The 21712-nt window shown below is 44.5% G+C and overlaps 1 protein-coding gene across 1 annotated transcript in view; it reads right to left on the reverse strand.

The window, feature by feature from the left end:
- Positions 1-21712, reverse strand: part of LOC148511759 (RNA polymerase II-associated protein 1-like) — a 68753-nt gene that overhangs the window by 39848 nt on the left and 7193 nt on the right. Inside the window, exons 3-6 of the mRNA XM_088482774.1 lie at positions 16910-17058; positions 15877-15969; positions 7470-7641; positions 956-1120 (exon numbers count right to left, since the gene is read on the reverse strand). Coding sequence (XP_088338900.1) covers positions 956-1120; positions 7470-7641; positions 15877-15969; positions 16910-17058 — 579 coding nt within the window. The remainder of the gene's footprint in view (positions 1-955; positions 1121-7469; positions 7642-15876; positions 15970-16909; positions 17059-21712) is intronic.

The raw sequence follows: 21712 nt of genomic DNA on the forward strand, positions 1-21712 counted from the left end.
ACGCTCACGCCTTTTGCCCGGGGACATCTTTTCTGCACATGCGCGAGCCACCGCCATTTTCCCAGTGATTTTTTTTGCTGCTCTGCAGCGCTGTGCGGCGCTACGGAGCAGCACATCGGATCTGCGGAAAGGTAAGTATAATTAACTATGGGTGCAGGGTGTGTGGTGTGGCCCCCCCTGGACCCAGGGGCCCATGTGCACCACACACCTTGCACCCACTATAAAGACGCCCCTGAGTGTGTTAGGAATCCAGAATCCACAAATACTACTACTCTAAGTCCGGCTACACAATAGAAAAATGTGTAGCCGGCCGATCTCAAGGGCGACGGGACCCTGCATCGGCAAGTGCATACACACTTGCACGATGCAGGGGGCGACAGTGCAATGTAGGATGCCATGCTGCATTCAACAGCATGGCATCGTAGACAATATCTTCTGATTGACCGTGCATCACGGCCAACCAGAAGATATCACATGCGACCGCAAATAGGGCATAGACACTTGACAAAATGGCCAGTTTGTCGTTACGACTTGCCTGAAAACAACAAATCGGGCTGATATCGTTCTAGTGTGTACCCCCCATTAGTCCTACAAATAAAAGACAGGTGCCTCAGAGCCTGGTACTGGGCTGGGGAGGGCACAGGGAGGCTGCTGCCACTCTGCCCTCTCCCTGCCTGACGTGCCGCTGCTATATACCAACCAGCGGTGGTGGGCAAAAGAGAAGTATTATGCCCCGATTGCCCCTTCCTTCCTCCCTGGATCCGCCACTGCCTCAGCGATATGGTTCTGAGGTAATTAAAAGGCTTGACTATATGAAGTGAGGCCCAGCTCACAAATGACCATTCACTTCATGCAATGGAATTAAACTTTGTTATTTCTTGTGTCATTCTGCATAAATTTCACATTATACAATGAGCGACAATTCAGAATTAAAACCAGTTAATTGTACTCTTACCGAGCTGTGACATCAAACGATGTTGTTCCTGTTTGATCTCTTCCTCGGATAAAGCCTTCAGCTTCTCCACATTCTCATCATGGATCCTCTGTGCTTCTTCAAAACCCCTTGAACTTCGAAGACCCTTTCCGGTTATCAGACAGGACCTGGGCACACGTGTTTCTTCTGAAATTGAAAAACAGTCCACTAATTAAAGGAAAACTAGTCCCCACCTCAAAGGTTTAGGGTTACCTACCGTATTCTGCTATATATGCACACAGACATAAATATGAACATAGGTTCATCTAAACAGAGTCTACCTGTCTTGTATATTTGAGTAATTATCATGTATGCGAGCTGCTACTTTAGAGTGTTGACAATATTAGCAAAGCAGCACTGAAGAAACAGCATTGTACCTTTTGTTTTAAAGCCTAATACAGGTGTAATTCCTAGGTTCCTTGCACCAAAAATATACTATTGTCGGTTCCACTTTCCTTTAGAGGCCTATATATAATATATATATATATATATATATATATATATATATAGTAATAGAAGGTCCACACCCACGTTTTTCATATCAAACAGTGCTGGGGTCGCAGCCTCGATCGAGCACAGCAGCTCTAACTGCATAGAACCATAATGAGTGCACTCACCGGACTTGAAAACGTAGAAATGGATTATTTATTCATAGGAAAGCCATCATAAGTTGTCGACGTTTCAGTCCTCCCTGGGACTTTTGTCAAGATATCATACCTGAGTCAAGATATCATACCTGAGTACCCCACCCCCTTAAATACCCCTGTATCCAATCAACTCAGCCTTTCCCGCATTAATCAATATACACCTGTAACTAAGAAAACAGTACAAAAATTATTTCCCTAATACATAAAAAACAGACCACATAATCAAAAGACATATACCTCCATTGCGCGTTCCACACGGTCTACGCTAGTAGACATCCATAAAAACGGGCTTACCCTCCAACAGGTATGCTCCGGACATAGAAGAGAGCAATATCCTCACAAATTGGCTGCGTGCGTGCCACAGTGGGACGCAAACAAACCAGTAACTAAGCAAACCAACTACAGTGTCCTATAGTAGACAACCTCCTCTATGACCGAAGCATACCTGTTGGATGGTGTGTGTGTGTGTATGTATATATATATATATATATATATCTCTATATCTCTATATAGCTTACCCAAATTCTGGTGGGGTCAGCAAGTAGGCCAGAGTGTGATTATTGGCAGGGACTGACTGAATAGCGGCGCTGGGAATCATGGCAGGTGGTGGTTGAATTCTATTTGAGTACACCTGTTTATTTAATTTCTAGGTCTGCTATTACAGGCTACTATGTGTAATTGCTAAAGAACAGTGTCTGCTTCCGTTAAAAGTCGTGTGTTCTTATTTCTCCAACCCTGTTACATATTTGGTGGCCCGTACAGGGGTACTGCGCTGCCGAGTAGCAGTGCAAACGCAAGACGCCTCTGGAGTGTCCAAGGAACTAACAAGTCAGATTGTTCCAGTATATGCGAGTATGGCTGGCGATACATAAAAATTGTAGTGGTATCAAAACTCTGTATACATTACTGTGGGAAATTCCGTTGTGCGTGTATGAGAAAGAGAACGGGGCGGAGTTGGCTCCAGCCGGAGGTCCGCACAGATTGTGGAAACGGTAGTTACTGACCATTGCATAAGGACCCAGAGTCGAAATATGCATCGCTGGGTCGTACACGCCGATCCACAGAGCCTGGAGGAGGTAGTTGTATTGGAGCGGTATGAAACTGCTGGAAAAATGGCAAAAATGCCGGAAAAGAAACCAGGGAATGGGCATCCTGTTAAACTGGAACCCCACTGGCCTATAACCCCGTCTACACTAACTGTTCACGGAGACCCCAATGAAGAGTGCGGAGAGCCAGGTCACGTAAGGCGGGCCTGTTCATAGAAATCAGAGCCTATGGAGTGTGGTGTGGCCAACATGGGCACTACATACCCAGCCTTCTGTACTATGGTACCCCTGGACTCCAGACCCCCATTGATGTGGGAGTCTGTTTTGCTAGGTGGTTGAGAACTACCGGCTATAATAGATTCAAGGAGTGAGCTAACCCTGATTTCAGAGGCTGTCCTACCCAGACCAGTAGAAAAAGTGCCAGGGTTAGTTGATGTTCTCTGCGTGCATGGATCCACGGAACACTTTACATGTGTGCGAATGAGTCTTAATCTAAAGGGGCGAACTTATGAGGTAGTAGCCGCAGTTGGGCTCAAGCTCCCTTACCCGCTTATATTGGGATGTAACTTCCCTGGTTTCGCTGAGCTCTTAAAGGCACCTCAAAGACATGACAGGAATAAAGTCTTTAAAGCCCTACCTCACAAAGTGAAGAGCGGTGTGTTAAGACGACAAGTCCTCTTTGGAGAGGGAACCTCTAAGGAATTCATATCAGAGGAGGATACTTTTACTCTGGACTGGGGTACTTTACCGGATGACAGAGATCTGCAAAGCTTTTCCCGGACACAGCAAGATAAAATTACCCCCAAGAATGTCATACCCAATACGGATGACACCAAGAGTGTGCTGGAAATTGCCTTTCCTCAGATACCTAGGGACCTTTTTAGTTCACCTGGACCTTTGGATGTGCCGCTGGCGGACACGTTGTCAGCAGAACAACGAAAAGAAGCAGAGGTCTTGGTCTGCAACAATCGGGATGCGTTTTCTTCCCTGCCAGGGCGAACTACCTTGGTAGAACACAACATAAATACACCTGAAGGGGTGGTCGTAAACCAGCGACTGTATTGCGTTCCTGAGGCGAAGCGGCAAGCTGTCCAGCAATAAGTGAAAGATGCTCCAATTTGGTGTCATTGAGGAGTCCAGAAGTAACTGGTCAAAGTCCCATTGTCTTGGTCCTCAAGCAGTCAGGGACAATACGTTTTTGTAATGATTTTAGGCATATGAATCAAGTTTCCCGGTTCGACGCATACTTGCTACCTTGGGTGGACGACCTATTGTAAAATTTGGCGAGTAGCCGATATCTTACGTCCCTAGACCTCATAAAGGGGTATTGGCAAATTCCCCTAAGTGAGATCGCCAAAGGGAAGACTGCCTTCTCGACGCCTGATGGCCTGTATCAGTATAAAGTACCACCCACACTCTGTCACTCAAAGGAGCGGCCCATTTGCGGGCTTCGAGCAAACACTTCCCCATCGCACAGACTGGTTCGCGCACAAGCACTGCGACGTATACGCATGCGCAGACGGGCGACAATCGCGGCTTAGTGTCAGGGTCTGAATTGGGCCCAGTGTCTGCTTCCATTAAAAGACACTGGTACGCCGGGAATGTGCCTGTCGTTCTTATTTCTCCAACCCTGTACATATACATACATATAAAAAAATATATATTATACACACACACATATATATATATATATATATATATATATATATACACACACACACACACACACACACACACATATATATATGTATATATACATATACACACACATATATATATATATATACACACATACATACACATATATATATATATATATATACACAGAGAGAGAGAGAGAGAGAGAGAGATATAGATATATATATAGATATAGATATATATATATAGATGGGTACAGCGCCAATGTTTGTAAATTTATGGTATAAAATGGGCAGCTTAAAATTAAATAGCAACTCAACCTAGAAATGTTTTAGGTGTCAGCTCTGGGTAAATAAGAAAATACTAGTGCAAGTATTTAGATAACAATAGGCAGAATTTGAATTGACCCTTGAGCGACAGGTATGCTATGTAAAATAAAATGTTAATACCATGTGAATAATACATTGATCATCAGGTGAATACAGAGTGTCTTGTGCAATCACAATAAATAATTAGATTATTAACGTGAAATAAATGTCTTACGAAATGAAAAAATTAAATTGTGTTCTGTATAATATAAAGAAGAAGAAGTGCCTGTGCAATGACAATAAATATGTAAAAGATTATAGACCAAACATCCTGTGAAATGGATAATATAATCCATAATATATAATATAATATTAGCCAAGTCACTAGGAACAAAAAGTGCCAGTGCAATTAAGTAAATATAAAAGAAAATTTATTTACTAGAAAAAGAATAAAAAATGCCTATTGTTAGGCAGAATCCCTAATCAACATATAAATAACATTAAAAACATATAAAAGAGGATGCAGTAAACATAATTAAAAAAGGAATGAGCAAGTTATAAATAATAGCAGCTTATCTGAGTGTATGACAGAGCTAGTTTTTTCAAAGTTCATGAGGCAAGTATCAATCACACCCAATACGTTTCGTCCTATGACTTCATCAATCCCACACACATATACATACATACACGAGGGGTGAGCAATAAGATTCTGGATGTGCAGTGCATGCGTAGAAACAATCGGACTGTCTGGTAAACTGTAATCTCTGACTAAACAGTTGATAAGCAGCGCTGCACACCGAAGTAGTCAGTTTGTTCACTTCTTCAAGAAACTCGTTATGGAGCTTAACAGAGGCTACTAGAGCGCTATGATCTACTACAACTACAAGAGTGGTCTGCTACAGCAGGAGAGTTTTGAATGACTGTGAGCTGTTTTTGGGGAGAAAGCACCGACCCAACCAATGTGTTTCAGTGGTTTGCAGAATTTTGGCGAGGGAGATGGTCCTCGGAAAACGAGGAGCGCCGCAGCCGACCTTTGTCCGTCATCAAGGAGGGCAATGCTGCTGCTGTGCGGGCCATAGTTGAGGTGGACGCCAGGGTGGCCATGGCCCAGTTAGAGAAGCAGATGGGCATAGCATCGGGATCCATCCGCTCGATACTCCATGAAAAGCCTGGCTGAGCAAGTTTCTGCACGCTGGGTGCCCCATCAGCTGACTTGAGAGCAGGAGGCGGCTCAGGTGACTTGGAGCCGCAACATTCTGGCCAGGTTTGATAGCCAGGTCTGTTTGGGAGGTGATCAGTGGCGATGAATCCCAGATCTACAGATTTGACCCCTGAAACAAAGCAACAGTTGGCCCAGAGGACCCCAGTTGGAGGTGAGCCCCCACAGAAGTTCAGATGTAAGTGCAGCATGACCAAGCAGATGGTGACTGTTTTTGTGGCCAAGGCTGGTCATGTAGCTAACGTAGAACTCGTGCAGCAGCGCACAGTCACTGAGGACTTGTACGCTAACGCTAACAATGCCCGCAGCAAGTGCTGGAAGCCATTTCCAGGCGCCATCCAAGAATTTGCGCTCGTGGTCCCCTTCCAATGCACTTGCCTACAAGTCCAGGAAAGTGGTGGAGTTTCTGGCCAATGAACACATCCAGGAGCTTGGTCATCCACTCTACAGTCCAGCCCTGGCCCCCTGCGACTTCTTCGTGTTCCCACAAATCAAGCGCAAGTTGAGTCGGATTCATTTTGAGTCACGGTAATCCACAGTGGAGACCATCATCTACATGTAGAAGACTAACCTGCTTTTGGACTGGCCCAGCTACTTCACCAAGTGGTTTTAGCGCATACAACTTTGCATAGACTCCTCTTATGAATACTCTGAATAAATGTAATGTTCACTTTGTTTGTAAATATAATACTTTTTGTGCATCCGGAAACTTATTGCACACCCCTTGTATATACGTGTATATAGTTCCAAAAGAAGGCACTCACCACCAAATGCAGCATATAAAAAAAAAAAAAAAAACACTCCAAAAGATACAGACCACACCTGCAGAGGGGTGGCTTCAAGGAGAAGAGGCCGCAGGAGGCGGATATGATCATAATCTTTACTTTATACTAGCTGAAGTACCCGGCATTGCCAGGGTATAAATCTTCAAATTATTAAGTTTTATTATGGGATGTCATCCAAATCCATAAAGTGGAAGGTTCAGAACATGCTCCCTGGGTCAAAGTTCTGCCAGGAGCACTGCACCGTGAGACCCCAACCACTCCATTAGGCATACCAGACCAATTGTCACCCCCTGTGAAGTTTTCATCCAAATCCATCTAGTGCAGTGGTTCTCAAACTAGGTCCTCAGGACCCCACACAGTTCACGTTTTCCAGGTCGCCCAACAAGTGCACAGGTGTATTCATTACTCACTGACACATTTGAAAAGATCCAGAGGTGGAGCTAATTATTTCACTATTGATTCTGTGAGGATACCTGGAAAACATGCACTGTTTGGGGTCCTGAGGACCGAGTTTGAGAACCTGAGATCTAGTGGAAGGCCCAGAACAGGCTCCCCGGGTCAAAGTTCTGCCCATTATACATGAACAAGAGGTCCGACCGACACCTCTACCCACTAGTATGTCTTCTGGGATCCAATGTTACCACTCTTAGCAAAACCTCAATTTATTTCCTTGATGTGATGGTTAATATAAATAAAAAAAATAAATAAAAAAAAGAGTCCAAGTTGTGTACAACTCTTTTCCGCAAGGAAACTGATCGAAACACCCTTCTTTTTGCTATGAGCCACAATCCACCTCCTGATCCCGCCCTACCCATCAGTCCTCCCTCAGAGACTGACCATACTGGCAGTTTACCTGGTAACTGGGAAGACGTGCTCTCATCCACTGAAAGGCTATTTATAGGACCAAGAGAGGGAACATTCTGGGCTTGCACTGTGGAGGTTCCAATTCTTTTTCCTGCTTCAGAAATCCTTTTGGCAGCCATTTTCTGAGCAAAGATGCTTATATTCCCGGTTACAGGCATAACCTACAAGTAGAGCCATAAAGACGTTGTTTACATTGTTCATATACAGGTTTTTTTCTATTCTACAGTATATTCACAAATTATATTTTCACAATGTTACATGTCCAATGGGGTGGCCTGTTTCTTTAAAATGTGCAGAGGACACAATTCCTGTTGGGAGCTGTCCTGTAGACATGTAGCTGCTTCATAGAAAAAAAACATATAATCATTGCACAGGCCTCCCTCTACAAACACATACATGGAAATATATAACGAGTTATTGGGTTTATACTATAATGAAAATGTGCCACAACTCATACTGGCAAAGAGCAACCCAGTCATCACTCTAAACATTATCAAACTTTCTCTGTTTTCCAAACATTTCCAAAAATTATATTATAAATATCTATATCCTTTATATGGTGGCACTTTGCAAAGTACATAAACAGTATGAATAAACCAAGGAAAAAAAAAAGTAAGTACAAAAACAGTACAAAGCACTAAAGAATATGTACTACATAGATATATGGCATATAGAGGCCTGGTGTAGGAGGACAGATATATATAATATTACTATTACTAATATAATATAATACAGAATTCAGAGCAAGCAGTGGAACCTGCCCCCAGTGGCACCTACAATAGAACTTGAGGTGCAATTTTCTCCTTTGAGGCTTTTCTAAGTTAAGATGATTTCTGTAACCAATCTGTGGTTTGTTGATATTAAACGTGTCTACAGCAGGCTCTCCTCCAATGATTTCCTCACTAATGAGCTGTCCTTGCTGGGCATAGGAAGTAATCCATCAAGTTTTATAGTTACCACGAAAACTATGTCACTGGATGATGCATTTTCAGGTACTGGCACTAATGTCTGAAAATGGCTTTCAATGGCAACATGTAAAAAATGGAGCAGATTAGCCAGAGAAATGAGGAGTCGTGTTCTTAGTGCATTAGATGATTTGTGCAATTTACAGTGGACTGAGATGGGAAACCCAAGGAGCAAATATGGCCAACAAATGTATAGCGCACAAATTAACATTCATTTTTCTGTTTGAAAATGATTTTCTATGCATGATTGGCTATGCAATGAATAATAAAATGATCTGGCTTGTCAATAAACTGCATAGATAATAGACACAACAGACAAGCAGTAAATTGAAAATTAACATATTAAGGTGATTGGACCACAGTCAAACACAAGAGCCACATAATTTAACACCTCCTACTACACAATATAGGACGCAATATGCACACGAGAGAGAGGAGAGCTTCAGCAGCATTTTATAGTGACAAGTAGCGTTTCTGACTGGCGCCTCTAAAGTGAGTACCAAACTGTTTTAAATGGGATATGTATCCTGCAGCTCAGGAGAATATAGTTCCAGATAATACAGCAAGATACATTGGTTTATCTCCGGTGCTGGATTAGTAACCCCCAAAAGATATGATGTACGATATACCCCCAAAAAACCATGTGAACCCTAAATAATTGAGGGTTCTAACTTCTGGGTAATTCTAATAAACCATGTTTAAAAACTGGAGATCAACGAATTACTCATTTTCATGAGATATCAAATTATAGAGATCATCCAATGGTAAAGTGATTTTATTTAGAATAAAGTGTCATTTATCATAAATCTATCATATTTAATTTTCTGGCGTTCCCCAGGCCAGTGCCGGAGATAAACACATATAACTTTCTACTAGCGACAACTGAGGGAAGCAAAAAATAATAACAGAAGCTGAGGTTTCATTTTTATGATCAACAAACATTTTTGGTTGATGTTTTAAAAGAAACCAATTTTGTTTTCTAAATGGATAATAGGTCCAAATTATATATTAACTAAATTTTTTTTAGTAGTAGTTATTTATATAGCGCACACCTATATTACACAGCACTCTACAGATAAAGGGCAAAATTTACTAAGTGGCGGGTTCTAAACCACGGCGGTTTTGTGGTGGTTTGACGGCGGGTTCTATTCTGTTCTAAACCCCGGGAGTTTGGTGGCGGTTTTGCAGCGGTTTCTAAATGACAGCCCTGTTCTGCTCTATTCTAAAATGTGTTTTGACAGCGGTTTTGCAGCAGTTTTGGCCATAGTAAATCTGCAGATAGCAAAACCGCCGCCAAACCCCCAGGGTTTAGAACAGAATAGAACCCACCATCAAACCGCTGCTTAGTAAATTTTGACCAATATCTCAGTCATTCACATCAGTCCCTCTTCCAGTGAAGCTTACAATCCATATTCCCCATTAGATGGACGCACACTAGGGTTAATCATGTCAGAAGCCAATTTAGGGTGTGGGAGTAAACCCATGTAAACATGGGAAGAACATACAAACACCCTACAGATCATGCCTTGGTCAGGAATTTAACTCAGGGCTGTGATGCAGTATTTCTAACCACTGCACCAAAGCTGCACTTTAGGAGAGAGCTCATCACCTTTTACTTGGTGCTTTACTGATCCAGACCCCAAAAAAATAAATGAAGGCGAGAAAAACCATTTTCAACCAGTGCACTGCCTTTTCCACCTCACCAGCACTTCTAATAAAAGACAGCTACAGTCAACTCATCAGCATTTGCATATTGTCTAAAGTGTTTGCTGATACAGGGCAAAAAGATGAAAATAATCAATGTGGAACAAAATATGAGAAGTAAAACATGTAAAACTCTATGTTATTGTTTTGTGCCTTTAACAAGGACAATGGAGTAAAAGAATTGCCAACAGACGTTGCAGACAGGAATGCTCCAATAATTTTCTCTCTCAAAGTGGGCAGTAAATTACAGAGCACGGAGAGAGAGAAAACTGAAAAAGAGAGAAGCCTTACATTATAGTAAGTGCTGTTTTTTTATTGGTGTTGGGGGCAGGGGGTGTTTGAAAAAAAGGCAAACAGAGAAAAGAAGTAAGAAAAACCTGTCCTCTAAAGCTGCATACACATGTAAAGATTTTCTGGCCAAACATCCAACTAGTTGATTGGTTGAAATGAAAATCTGGTAACGTATGGGAGTAACTGATCATCAGCAATTTCCTCCTAAATCCCAGAAAACAGATGAAAATGGTCATCAGACAAGTTTGTTAAACGTTTGATCTAAACAATTTGCTCAAACAACAGTTTTTGTCCATTTTCCGGCATTTGGGAGCAAATTTGCTGATTGTCATTAACTTTCATACGTTACCAGATTTTCATTCCAACCAATCAGCTAGTTGCATGGTTGGACAGAAAATCTTTACGTGTGTATGCAGCTTAAGTATTTACATATGACTGGATGTGATGGAGGAATCTTTAAAGTTACGTCGAGTAAAAGTAAAATCGACAAAGAGCAGATGCAAATACCCACATTTCTCAGTGAGATTGTAGGTTTGAAATCTGGGCAGTTTGGCACAGATATACGAACATCAAACTTATCACAAAACCGCAGAGAAACCACACTTTAGAATGAAATAAAACATTGAATTATAATCAATGTTTTTACCATTAGACGAATAGAAACCCCCAGATTTACGTAGCAGCAGGGAATTCAAGCCCAAATAAATGTCCTGCCCTAAGATTTGTGCAGACCTGTATAGTATAAAACAAAGAGTGTTCTCCAAGTGCCATTGTGCCCTAGCAACCTTACTGGGACCAGTAGTTCCACCTGTAAAGAACATTATAATTAACATTCTATTACCATTGCACTCAAAGCTCTGGGGTGCAGGGGAGAACAGTGTTCTTAGGAAGAGGGGATACGATTTTTGGGGGGGTGCTCACTTATGCAGAGATTCCAGCCCTAGGCTTAGCAGTCTACAGGGTCTATTTACTAAGCTGTGTTAGGAGATAAAGTGAACGGTGATAAGGTATCAGCCAATCAGCTCCTAACTGTCATGTCACAGGCTGTGTTTGAAAAATGGCAATTAGGAGCTGATTGGCTGGTACCTTATCACCGTTCACTTTATCTCCTAACACAGCTTAGTAAATAGACCCCTCTGTCTGGTTGACATTATTACAGGGGGAACCCAAGCTGTGTCTCTCCCTGTTTCAGCCTAGTGCTGATTAGTGAAAAATATGGGGGTCCCACACAATTTTACCCCTCTATCACTACTAGCCTTGGCTAAATAACCCAAGGTTAGTTTTGAAACACTTTGGGATCCCCACACTTTTTATTTTTAGTGCTTTTTTTTACAATATACAAGCCTGCACATCATTTAGGGACATGTGCAGGCTTGCAGACCAGGGTAGGATCCCAGCGGGATAAGGGTTTAGAAACTGCCAGGGGTCGACGGTGAGTGCTATTTAGAGTATCAAAATTACCTTTAGTAAATACTGGTTTTTTTTTTAATAGAATAAATTGACAGCGGGTTCTGGCAGGTTTGAATTGACGTTCAGTAAATTTACCCCCAAGAACTGTACCCCTTTGTATGGGAATACAGATTATAGGACAAAGCCACTCAAGGGGAAGGAATTAATATACCTAAAAACTAGAAGTCGCCTAGAGGACTGACCTGTCAGGCATCCTCTGCAGAAACATAATGTCTACTTTTAGGAACTTGGAAATAGTATGCAGGGGCAATGAAGTGGCCATAAGCAGACCAAGGTCTGAAACTCAGGACATTTGTACTTAGGGGTCTATTTACTAAGCAGTGTTTGGAGACAGAGTGAAAAGTGATAAGGTGCCAGCCAATCAGCTCCTGTCATTTTTCAAACACAGCCTGTGAGATGACAGTTGGGAGCTGATTGGCTGGTACATTATCACTTTGTCTCCTAACACTGCTTAGTAAATAGACCCCTAAGTACGATAGTCCCTAGTTTCACTATCCAAGTGGGGCCCAATTACCGTGTCCAGAGCACCATTAGCCTAGAGGGCACTGGTATTTCCCCTGCTGTGTAAACCAGCATACAGGCCAACATGAGATGGCATAGAGGAGGCACTAAATCTCTTCCTGTTCCAATAGAAGGGTCTTGTAAATGTAACAGGGAACCACATAACTGAGTGAAGTAACACCTCTTTAGAATATTGAGGAGTGGTGCACAAGGTTGGTACGACCAATTATGGTTATAAGCAAAAGACAGACTTGATCTCTTCGAAAATTAGGTATGTACACTGGTACGGAAGAGCTGCAGCTGAAATACATGGCTAGCCAAGGCAAACATTTTGATAAAAAAAATGTCGAGGTCAGAAAGCCAAAGAGAATAGGAAAAGGGGCTCATAAAGAGAACGCTGCAGCCTATTCATGTATAACTACCGAGGAGCAACTGGGAAATAAAGGGCGAACATGAGAACATGACCCACCACTTGCAAGAAAGCATTTACCTCTGGCACAGGAGCTAACTGACTTTCGACAACAAAATATAGGACAGAGATTTGCACTCTGAGTGAGCTCTGGGACAGACCTGACTTGAGACATCTACCGGAGAAATAGGAAGAAACATGCGTCCACTATGATCATACAGAGTTTCTGGAAGAGGCTTAATGGATTCCAATGGTGCAGTGGAATTACCTTTGGCATCATTCTCATTATATCTAACAATCCTCCAGGGCTCATTAGTGATCTATCAAAAATATGTCTGAGAGACTTGTCAAGAGTTTAATTGATAGGGAAGAAGGCTGCACACAACAAAATCTGCTAATTATGAAGGCTCTCAAAACAGACTGAATCAAGGATTAGGTGAGGTCCAAAAACAGACACAATTGTGGAGCCCATGGTACACAGACTGAGCGAATGATCGCGCCAATTCAGGATTGGTCATCGACTGATAATTCACTTCCCCAGGTTTAGAGGGAACAAATTGTCCAGCAGGAAGTTTTATCCAGTAATTTCCAAAAACATTACCGTGGACCATGAAGTGGCACTATTGAGCCTACAGTCATTAGCATAGACTAATAAAGATAAAAAATTAGCACTTCACAATTGCCCTAAATGTGCGGCCACTATGGCCGATTTATTTAATTGCCTTTGGCAATGCCCTTTTATTAAGAAATTCTTGGTTAGTGTCTGGAAATTTACTAAGGTTGCATTCTCCCAGCTCTCCTGTGAAAATCATGTTTTTCTATCCTGCTATCTTGGAAGTTCTCCCCTGATGTGCCTATTCTGTTGGGGCATCCTCTCCTGTCTCATTGGAGTCCGGTGCTTGGCTGCTTGAGCAGTGTCTCATTACTATTTATCCATTAAATAGTGTGGCCGGTTCCTCTGCCTCTCTTCTCCCTGGTGTCCCTGCTCCCTCCCGCAGCTGGCGCTGAAGTATCCTTACCGGCAGGATTTGCCCGGGCTGCTAGCTGTCTTCTACGGTACCCAGAGTGTGAGCTCTGCTGCCTGCCTCCTCTGTGGTTCCTGTTGGTGGGATCACGGGTGCTGCTTCTGCCGGACCACATCCTTGGTAGTCTCATTCAACCCTGTGGTGCCTCTGCTCCTCTGTTGCCTCCGTCGGGTCCTCCTATTGCCGGTGGCATCCCTCAGTGTTTGCAGCCATTTTGAGTGGGTAAAGTGCAATGCATCCTTATTTCCTGAGTCCTGCGGCTCCTGCTGTGTGCTGCTGACCTTTTCCATCCCCTGGTCGCTGCACGGTGTGGATGTGTGCTCAGTGTCTCTCTGCTATTTCTTTTACTTTGGTCTCAAAACACACGCACAGCCATTTATTCCTGAGAGTTATTTGTCCCTGGTTGTCCATCTCCATTATGATTGCTCTGCAACAGATTTTTCAAGCAACTGGTGCCTCTGCCCACCAGAGGCTTGACAACAGAATTGGAAAGTTACACGTGGATAACCCACTTCCCTGTCATGCCCCTCAGATGATTTGTGAGGGGATTGATATAGATGTGCATCTGATCCCTGCTTTCGAAGTCATCTCTTCTCCACTGCTAGTTCCATTATCCCTTCCAGTGGCTCTGGTTGCGTTGAAGGGGCGATTTTCTTTTCATCTTCGGGCCCCAAAATTTTGATTTGGCGAGTCAAAAAATCTGCTTTCAAGTCCTTGCACTTGCAATGATGCTTCGAGATTTGCCTGTTAAATATTTTACATATTTCATGTACTTTTCTGTTTATGTTTCTTTGGCGGGACTATTTTTTTACTACCCTGCAGGAGGTTGAGGCCTGGCCTGACTAGAGTAGTTCATAATTTGATTTTGTTGATACTCTGTAGGTCTCTTATTTATTTTTTATTTTCATTTGTTTTTCATACTGATGGGTTTTAGTAGATCCTGTTTTATTTAATTTTTATTTTATGTGTTCTTTTATTTCGGATAGGTCTACCTAAAGCTCTATATTTACATGTGGGTGGAACTCCATATTCTTCTTGCAAGGGGGGAGTTGGGCTGGGATGATGTTTTTTGATCAATTAGTTAGTAGCCCAATCATTTATCCAACATTTAGATCCTTTACTTGGGTTGGGGGGTAGGGGGATGTTAGGCAAGTTATATTTAGTGTAGTTAGGATGGGTTTAATATGGGGATCCTGGTATATACAGGTTGGAGAGGTTATATGGTGGTTTGTTTTGGGTGTAATTATTACCTTTGCATAGTTGTTTATTTTGTAGGTTAGGGATAGGGTATATAGGATTGGGAGCTATGGGGGATTTTTATTTTGATATCATGGCAGATTTGTATTTTCTTGTTTTCAATTTTTGTATGTCATCTATGCCCCTTTTTTACTTTTGTGTATGCCCAAATGGTGCCTTCGGGTGTTGCCTAGGTTATCCGTGACTGTTGGGAATAATTACATCTAAAATACCCCACATTTTTAGTTTCTCATGTCCGTCAACACAATGGCTAACCTTTACTTTGTCATTTGTTTACTGTTTTTTATACCCTTATGTGATACTCCTCGTATTTGCCTTCACGTTTATATGCCTGCTTTCTTACGTGGGTGTATTTCTTTCTCAAAACTTTCAATAAGAATGACATTATTAAAAAAACAAACAAATAATGACAGCAGATGGATAAAATATAAACAACTAGTAGTGTGGACCCATCATTCACCGCTAGCTATTGTGCCCAGCATTGCAGGGTTTTTCCGTCTTCCCATCTTTGACCCCCATCGGCTCTCTTCCTCTCATCTCTGTCCCCCCTTCCTCATTTGTGACTCATCTTTATACTCCACCCCCCTCTTTGTCTCATCTCTATCCCCCCATCTGTCCCTCTCTCATCTGTTCCCCCTCCTCCACTTGTGTCTCTCTCATCTCCGCCATACCCCTACCCATCTGTTTCTCTCCCATCTCTGTCCCCCTCCTCCCTCATCTATCTCAAGGTGTATGAATTGGCCTGAAGAATACAAGCACACAAAATTCTCTCACCACACTGGGTATCTCAGATCGGTGGAAGACTCGAGGAAACGCCTCTGTGGTAGGAACAGGTGCTGTGATAGTGGCTGTACTTGTGTCGCGCTCCTGTAATCAATGGTAGAGCAATAAAGGGTCAAAATAGAATAATTAAATACTAGGAACCAAGTAAATAGGAAAGCCATAGTTGAATGACAATGCAAAACCAGCCTGTGTGTTGCCAGAACAGTTTATGGGCCGTATTCAATTAGTGGCAATATTTTCACCAAGAAAAAGGCGAAAACGCAATTGGCAAAAAAACTGGGAGATAAGTTTTCTCCATCCCAGACCAGGCGAAAAAAAATGCATTTTATTTTCACCTGGTCTCGGATGAAGAAAACTTATCTCCAGTTTATTTTCGCCAATTGCGTTTTTGCCTGTTTTTTTTTTTGCCGAAAATATTACAGTTTTTAGGCGAAAAACAGCTGTTTTCGCCGCTAATTGAATACGGTCCTATAAATCAATTTAGAGAACAAATGCAGGAAAAGACAATAAAGAGATATCTCTATACACATACAATTTTATATTAGAGGAAAGACAGGTCAGTGTATCTATGGCAGTATAGCTGCTCCTAATAAGCCTATAATGGTTCATTTGTTGCAGAAGAAATGATAGAATAAAATGTTTCCTAATGCATATGATGACACGGATGTAGTAGAATGTGAGACCTTATTCTCCTTGAGAAAACAAATATTTACCATTTTTACAATATCCGTTCCTAAACCCTCCATCATACCCAAGACTTAACCTACCACAACTGTCATGTTTCTCCAAGTTTAGTGTGACCCCATCCAATGACAGCATAGTACAGTATACTCATCCTCTATATGAGGAGAGACACTAAGCTCAGAGAGGCAAGACTGGATAGTTAGTTTTGGCCTGGACACTAGGAGGTAATGTTGCGCTAAACTTTAATCTCTAATCTGTGGGACTACAGGGATAATTCTGCTTTCAGAAAAAAAAAAAAGTCTAGAAAATAAACTGAGATATCAAGTGTGGGGAAACTCACAATGATTTGTGAGAGGACAGCTGTGATATGCTGGTCATGCTTGTCCAATATGTCTTCTGGATCTTCTTCAGCAAAATGCACCCGTGCTCCAGCAACTTTGGATTTCTTGGTTGGCCCTGGTGTCAGAATTGGTGGCAAGTCAGGGAAATCTGAAAAATCAGATATTCTGTTAATACTAGATAACCTACAGAGCGGTGTTGCTTCATTACACATATATATATATATATATATATATATAGATATAGGAGGGCTAATGAGGTTACATCAGAGATGTGCGATTGAGTCTGTGTTAAACTTGGAAATAGCGGAATGAAACTCATGAAATGTTACGGCAAGCATACGGTGGAGAAACAATTAGCCGTCCTGCAGTATTTCGGTGGTGGAAGCACTTCAAAGAGGGTAATACGCGAGTGACTGATGAAGTGCGTTCTGGGAGACCATCCACCGCAGTTACAGATGTCAACATTGCCAAAATTGTGGAGGTGTTGTAAAATGACAGAAGGTTAACTTTACACAAACTTTAGGCTTCACTTGGCATCTCATTCTAACGGGTTCAGTATATTGTGACAAAGGAACTGAAAATGCATCACGTGTGTGCCAGGTGGGTACCCAGAAATCTCACAGAAGAGCACATGCGACAACGAGTTGAATCGTGTAAGAACACCGTTCGAATGTCGGCGAGGATAACCAATTTCCTGACATCCATTGTGACGTGTGACGAATCGTGGATTCGTCATTATGATCCGGAATCCAAACAACAGTTCAGTGTATGTAAAAATACAAATTCGCCTCCGCCAAAAAAATTCCATGCGATTCCTTCTGCTGTTCTTGATCCTACAGCACTGAGTTCTCCGTGAATAGACAATTAATGGTGACTGCTATGCAAACGTCCTAAAAAACCCATTTGCGTGGAGCCATGAGGAAGAAATGACCACATTTGCTGAAGAAAACAAGAGATATGGTAAGAACTTACCTTTGTTATCTCTGTTTCTACGAAGTCCATAGGGTCCACAGGGTTGACCTTGGGGTATAGCTGGATCTGGATCCATGGGCACCACGCAGTTAAAGCTTTAGCTGCTCCCAGGATGCACTTGGGTCCATCCTCCTCTATACCCCGCCCCCGGCCACAGCACCTCAGTTGGTAAGCAGCCAAGGCCGGAGGAGGAGACTAAACAGAGAGAAGGAAGACTGGAACACACAAGAAACCATACTCACAGAAATGGGAGACGGAAAACCGGTGACCAGCCACACAGCCCATTTGAAGCCAGGTGCGTCAGGGCGGGCGCCCTGTGGACTTCGTAGAAACAGAGATAACAAAGGTAAGTTCTTACCATATCTCTTGTTTTCTACTTCAGGGTCCATAGGGGGTCCACAGGGTTGACCTTGGGGATGTCCCAAAGCAGTATAACTAAGGGCGGGGACGCTCCTGTGCTGAAAGGAGTACCCGGCGCCCAAAGGATGCATCCTGAGAGGCGAAGGTGTCAAACGCATAGAACCTCAAAAACGTTTGAATTGAAGACCAAGTGGCCGCCTTACACAGCTGAACAGCAGAAGCGCCACGTCTAGCAGCCCAAGAGGGACCCACAGAACGAGTGGAATGAGCCTTAACAGAGGCTGGCACAGGTAAGCCCTCCTGTGCATAAGCCTCACAAATAACGGAGCGAAGCCAACGGGCTAACGTTTGTTTGTTGGCAGGCCAACCCCTCTTCTGAAAACCAAAGAGGATAAACAAGGAATCAGACTTCCTAACCGAAGCCGTCCGGTCTACATAAATTCTAAGCGCCCGGACCACATCTAAGGAAGTCTCAACAGCTGAAAGATCAGGGGACTGAAAAGCTGGCACAACAAGTTCCTGATTAATGTGGAACTTCGAGACCACTTTGGGCAAAAACTCTGGACGAGTGCGGAGCACCGCTCTGTCCTGGTGAAAAATCAGGAAAGGAGGGCGACAGGAAAGCGCCCCCAATTCAGACACCCTCCTGGCCGAAGCAATTGCCAGGAGAAAAACCGTCTTAAATGTCAGCCACTTGACCTCCACCGCCTCAAGAGGCTCAAACGGAGGACCCTGCAGGACCCGTAGCACCACCGCCAAGTCCCAAGGAGCCACAGGAGACACAAAGGGAGGCTGGATCCTGAGAACACCTTGGAAAAAGGTGTGAACGTCTGGTAGTATTGCAATCCGCCGTTGAAACCACACGGACAAGGCGGACACATGAACCTTCAGAGATGCAAGGCGTAAGCCGAGATCCAATCCTGACTGAATAAATTCCAAGATCCTAGAAACTCGGAACACCTGAGGATCATAATGTCTGGACTCACACCACTGAAAGTAAGTGTGCCACACTCTGTGATAAATCCGTGCTGAAGCAGGCTTGCGTGCCCTGAGCATGGTACCAATAACCGAACTGGAGAAGCCCCGAGACCTCAAGACGGCTGTCTCAAGAGCCACGCCATCAAAGACAGCCGACCCAGATCCGGGTAAAGGCAGGGCCCCTGAGACAACAGGTCCCGACGCTGAGGAAGAAGGTACGGAGCGTCGATGGAGAGGCTCCTGAGATCGGAGTACCAAGGACGTCTGGGCCACGCCGGAGCTACCAGCACGAGCATGCCGCCGTCCTGCTTGAATTTCCGCAGAACCCGAGGAAGCAGGGATATCGGAGGAAACAGATACGCCAGGTGAAACGTCCATTTCACCGACAGCGCGTCCACCAGACTTGCGCCTGCGTCTCTTGTCCTTGACCCGTAAACGGGCAACTTGTGATTGTGACGGGAGGCCATCAAGTCCAGCTCCGGCAGTCCCCACCTGTCCACGAGTAGCTGAAACACCTCTGGGTGAAGCGACCATTCCCCGGGATGCACGTCGTGACGTCTGAGGAAGTCCGCCTCCCAATTGAGGACTCCGGGGATGAAGACCGCCGAGATCGCTGGAATGTGACCCTCCGCCCAAGTCAGGATACGAGACACCTCCGACATCGCTGCCTGACTGCGAGTTCCGCCTTGGTGGTTGATATACGCCACCGTGGTGGCGTTGTCGGACTGCACCTGTACCGCCCTTCCGTGAAGAGCGGGGCCGGACGACTGCAGGGCCCTGTATACTGCCCGCAGTTCCAGGATGTTGATGGGGAGAAGTGCTTCTTCCGCTGACCAACGACCCTGAAGCGACCAAGAGCCGGTCACTGCCCCCCAACCCCGGAGACTGGCATCCGTCGTGAGCAGGACCCAGTCCGGGATCCAAAATGGGCGCCCCTCGACCAGATGAGCTGTCTGAAGCCACCAAGCCAAAGATTGCCGAACGTCCGGAGACAACACCAGCACCTGAGAGCGGATCCGGTGAGGTAACCCGTTCCATTCTGACAGAATCAGCCCCTGCAGGGGCCGGGAATGGAACTGGGCAAATTCCACCATGTCGAATGTCGACACCATGGACCCCAGAACTCTCATAGCCGAATGGACCGACAGGCGGCAACGGCTCAGGCAACTGCGTATCCGCAGCTGTAGGGAGGCGACCTTCTCCGGAGTCAGGAAGATCCTTTGCTGACGCGAATCCAGCAGGGCTCCCAAATGAACCATCCGCTGTGATGGAATCAGGGAGGACTTTTTCCAATTTATCAACCACCCGTGTGCTTGCAGGCAAGCGATCGTCAGGTGGAGATGTTGAAGCAGTACCTCCGGGGAGCTCGCCAGCAACAGGAGGTCGTCCAGATACGGCAGCAGCCGTACATTCTGGTTCCGAAGATGTGCGGCCATGACCGCCATAATCTTCGTGAACACCCTCGGTGCCGTGGAGAGACCAAAGGGTAGCGCCCGGAACTGATAGTGGTGTTGAAGGATAGCGAACCTCAGATACCGCTGGTGTGAAGATGCTATCGGAACATGGAGGTAGGCGTCCTGGATGTCCAGGGACACCATGTAATCCCCCGGTTCCATCGCCAGAATGATGGAACGTAACGTTTCCATCCTGAACTTGGGAACTCTGAGGAATTTGTTCAGAGACTTCAAGTTGAGGATAGGGCGATGAGAACCATTGGGTTTCTGCACCAGAAACAGAGACGAATAATACCCCGTCCCTCGTTGTGATAGAGGAACGGGAACAATGACCCCTGCTTTCAGCAAGGACTCTATAGCCTCCTGAACCTGTAACGCCTTGGTCTTGTCCTGAGAAGGACTTGTGCAGAAAAACTGGTGGGGTGGTCTGTGCCGAAAAGACAGGGCGTACCCCTGGGAGACCACTTCTCGAACCCAGGCATCCGTGACTGGGCAAATAGAAGAAGTCGGCCTCCCACTCTGAGGTCCCCCAGAGGGAGGCCCGTCCCATCAGGCCGCAGGTTTATCTTCCTGCTTGGAAGAAGGGCGCCGAGCACTCCAGGCTTGCTTCTTGGGTTTAGAGGCAGTCTTACTCGCAGGGAAGGACTGACCTTTCGCCTTACCCTGAACCCGAAAGGAACGAAAAGCCGAACTCCGAACCTTAGCAGGCAGTGCCGCCGAAGGGAGGAAGGCCGACTTGGATTTAGCCAGGGTGTCCACTATTTTGTCCAAGTCCGGACCAAATAGTAATTCTCCATTGAAAGGTAAGGCCTCCAGACCTTTCTTTGAATCAGAGTCCGCTCTCCAGGACCGCAACCATAAGGATCGGCGGGCAGACACCGCTGCAGCCGATACCCGCGAGGTCAGCAGACTAGCATCTAAAGAAGCTTCTCCAATGTAAGAAGCAGCGTCCCTCATTTGTCCCAACAACGCCCGCTGGACATCCGGAGCGTCGTCCGGGAAGGTATCTTCCAATGCATTGGCCCACCCCTCAATGGC

This window comes from Taudactylus pleione, unplaced genomic scaffold (genome assembly GCF_031769625.1).
Source record: "Taudactylus pleione unplaced genomic scaffold, aTauple2 ptg000293l, whole genome shotgun sequence".
Lineage (NCBI taxonomy): Eukaryota > Metazoa > Chordata > Amphibia > Anura > Myobatrachidae > Taudactylus > Taudactylus pleione.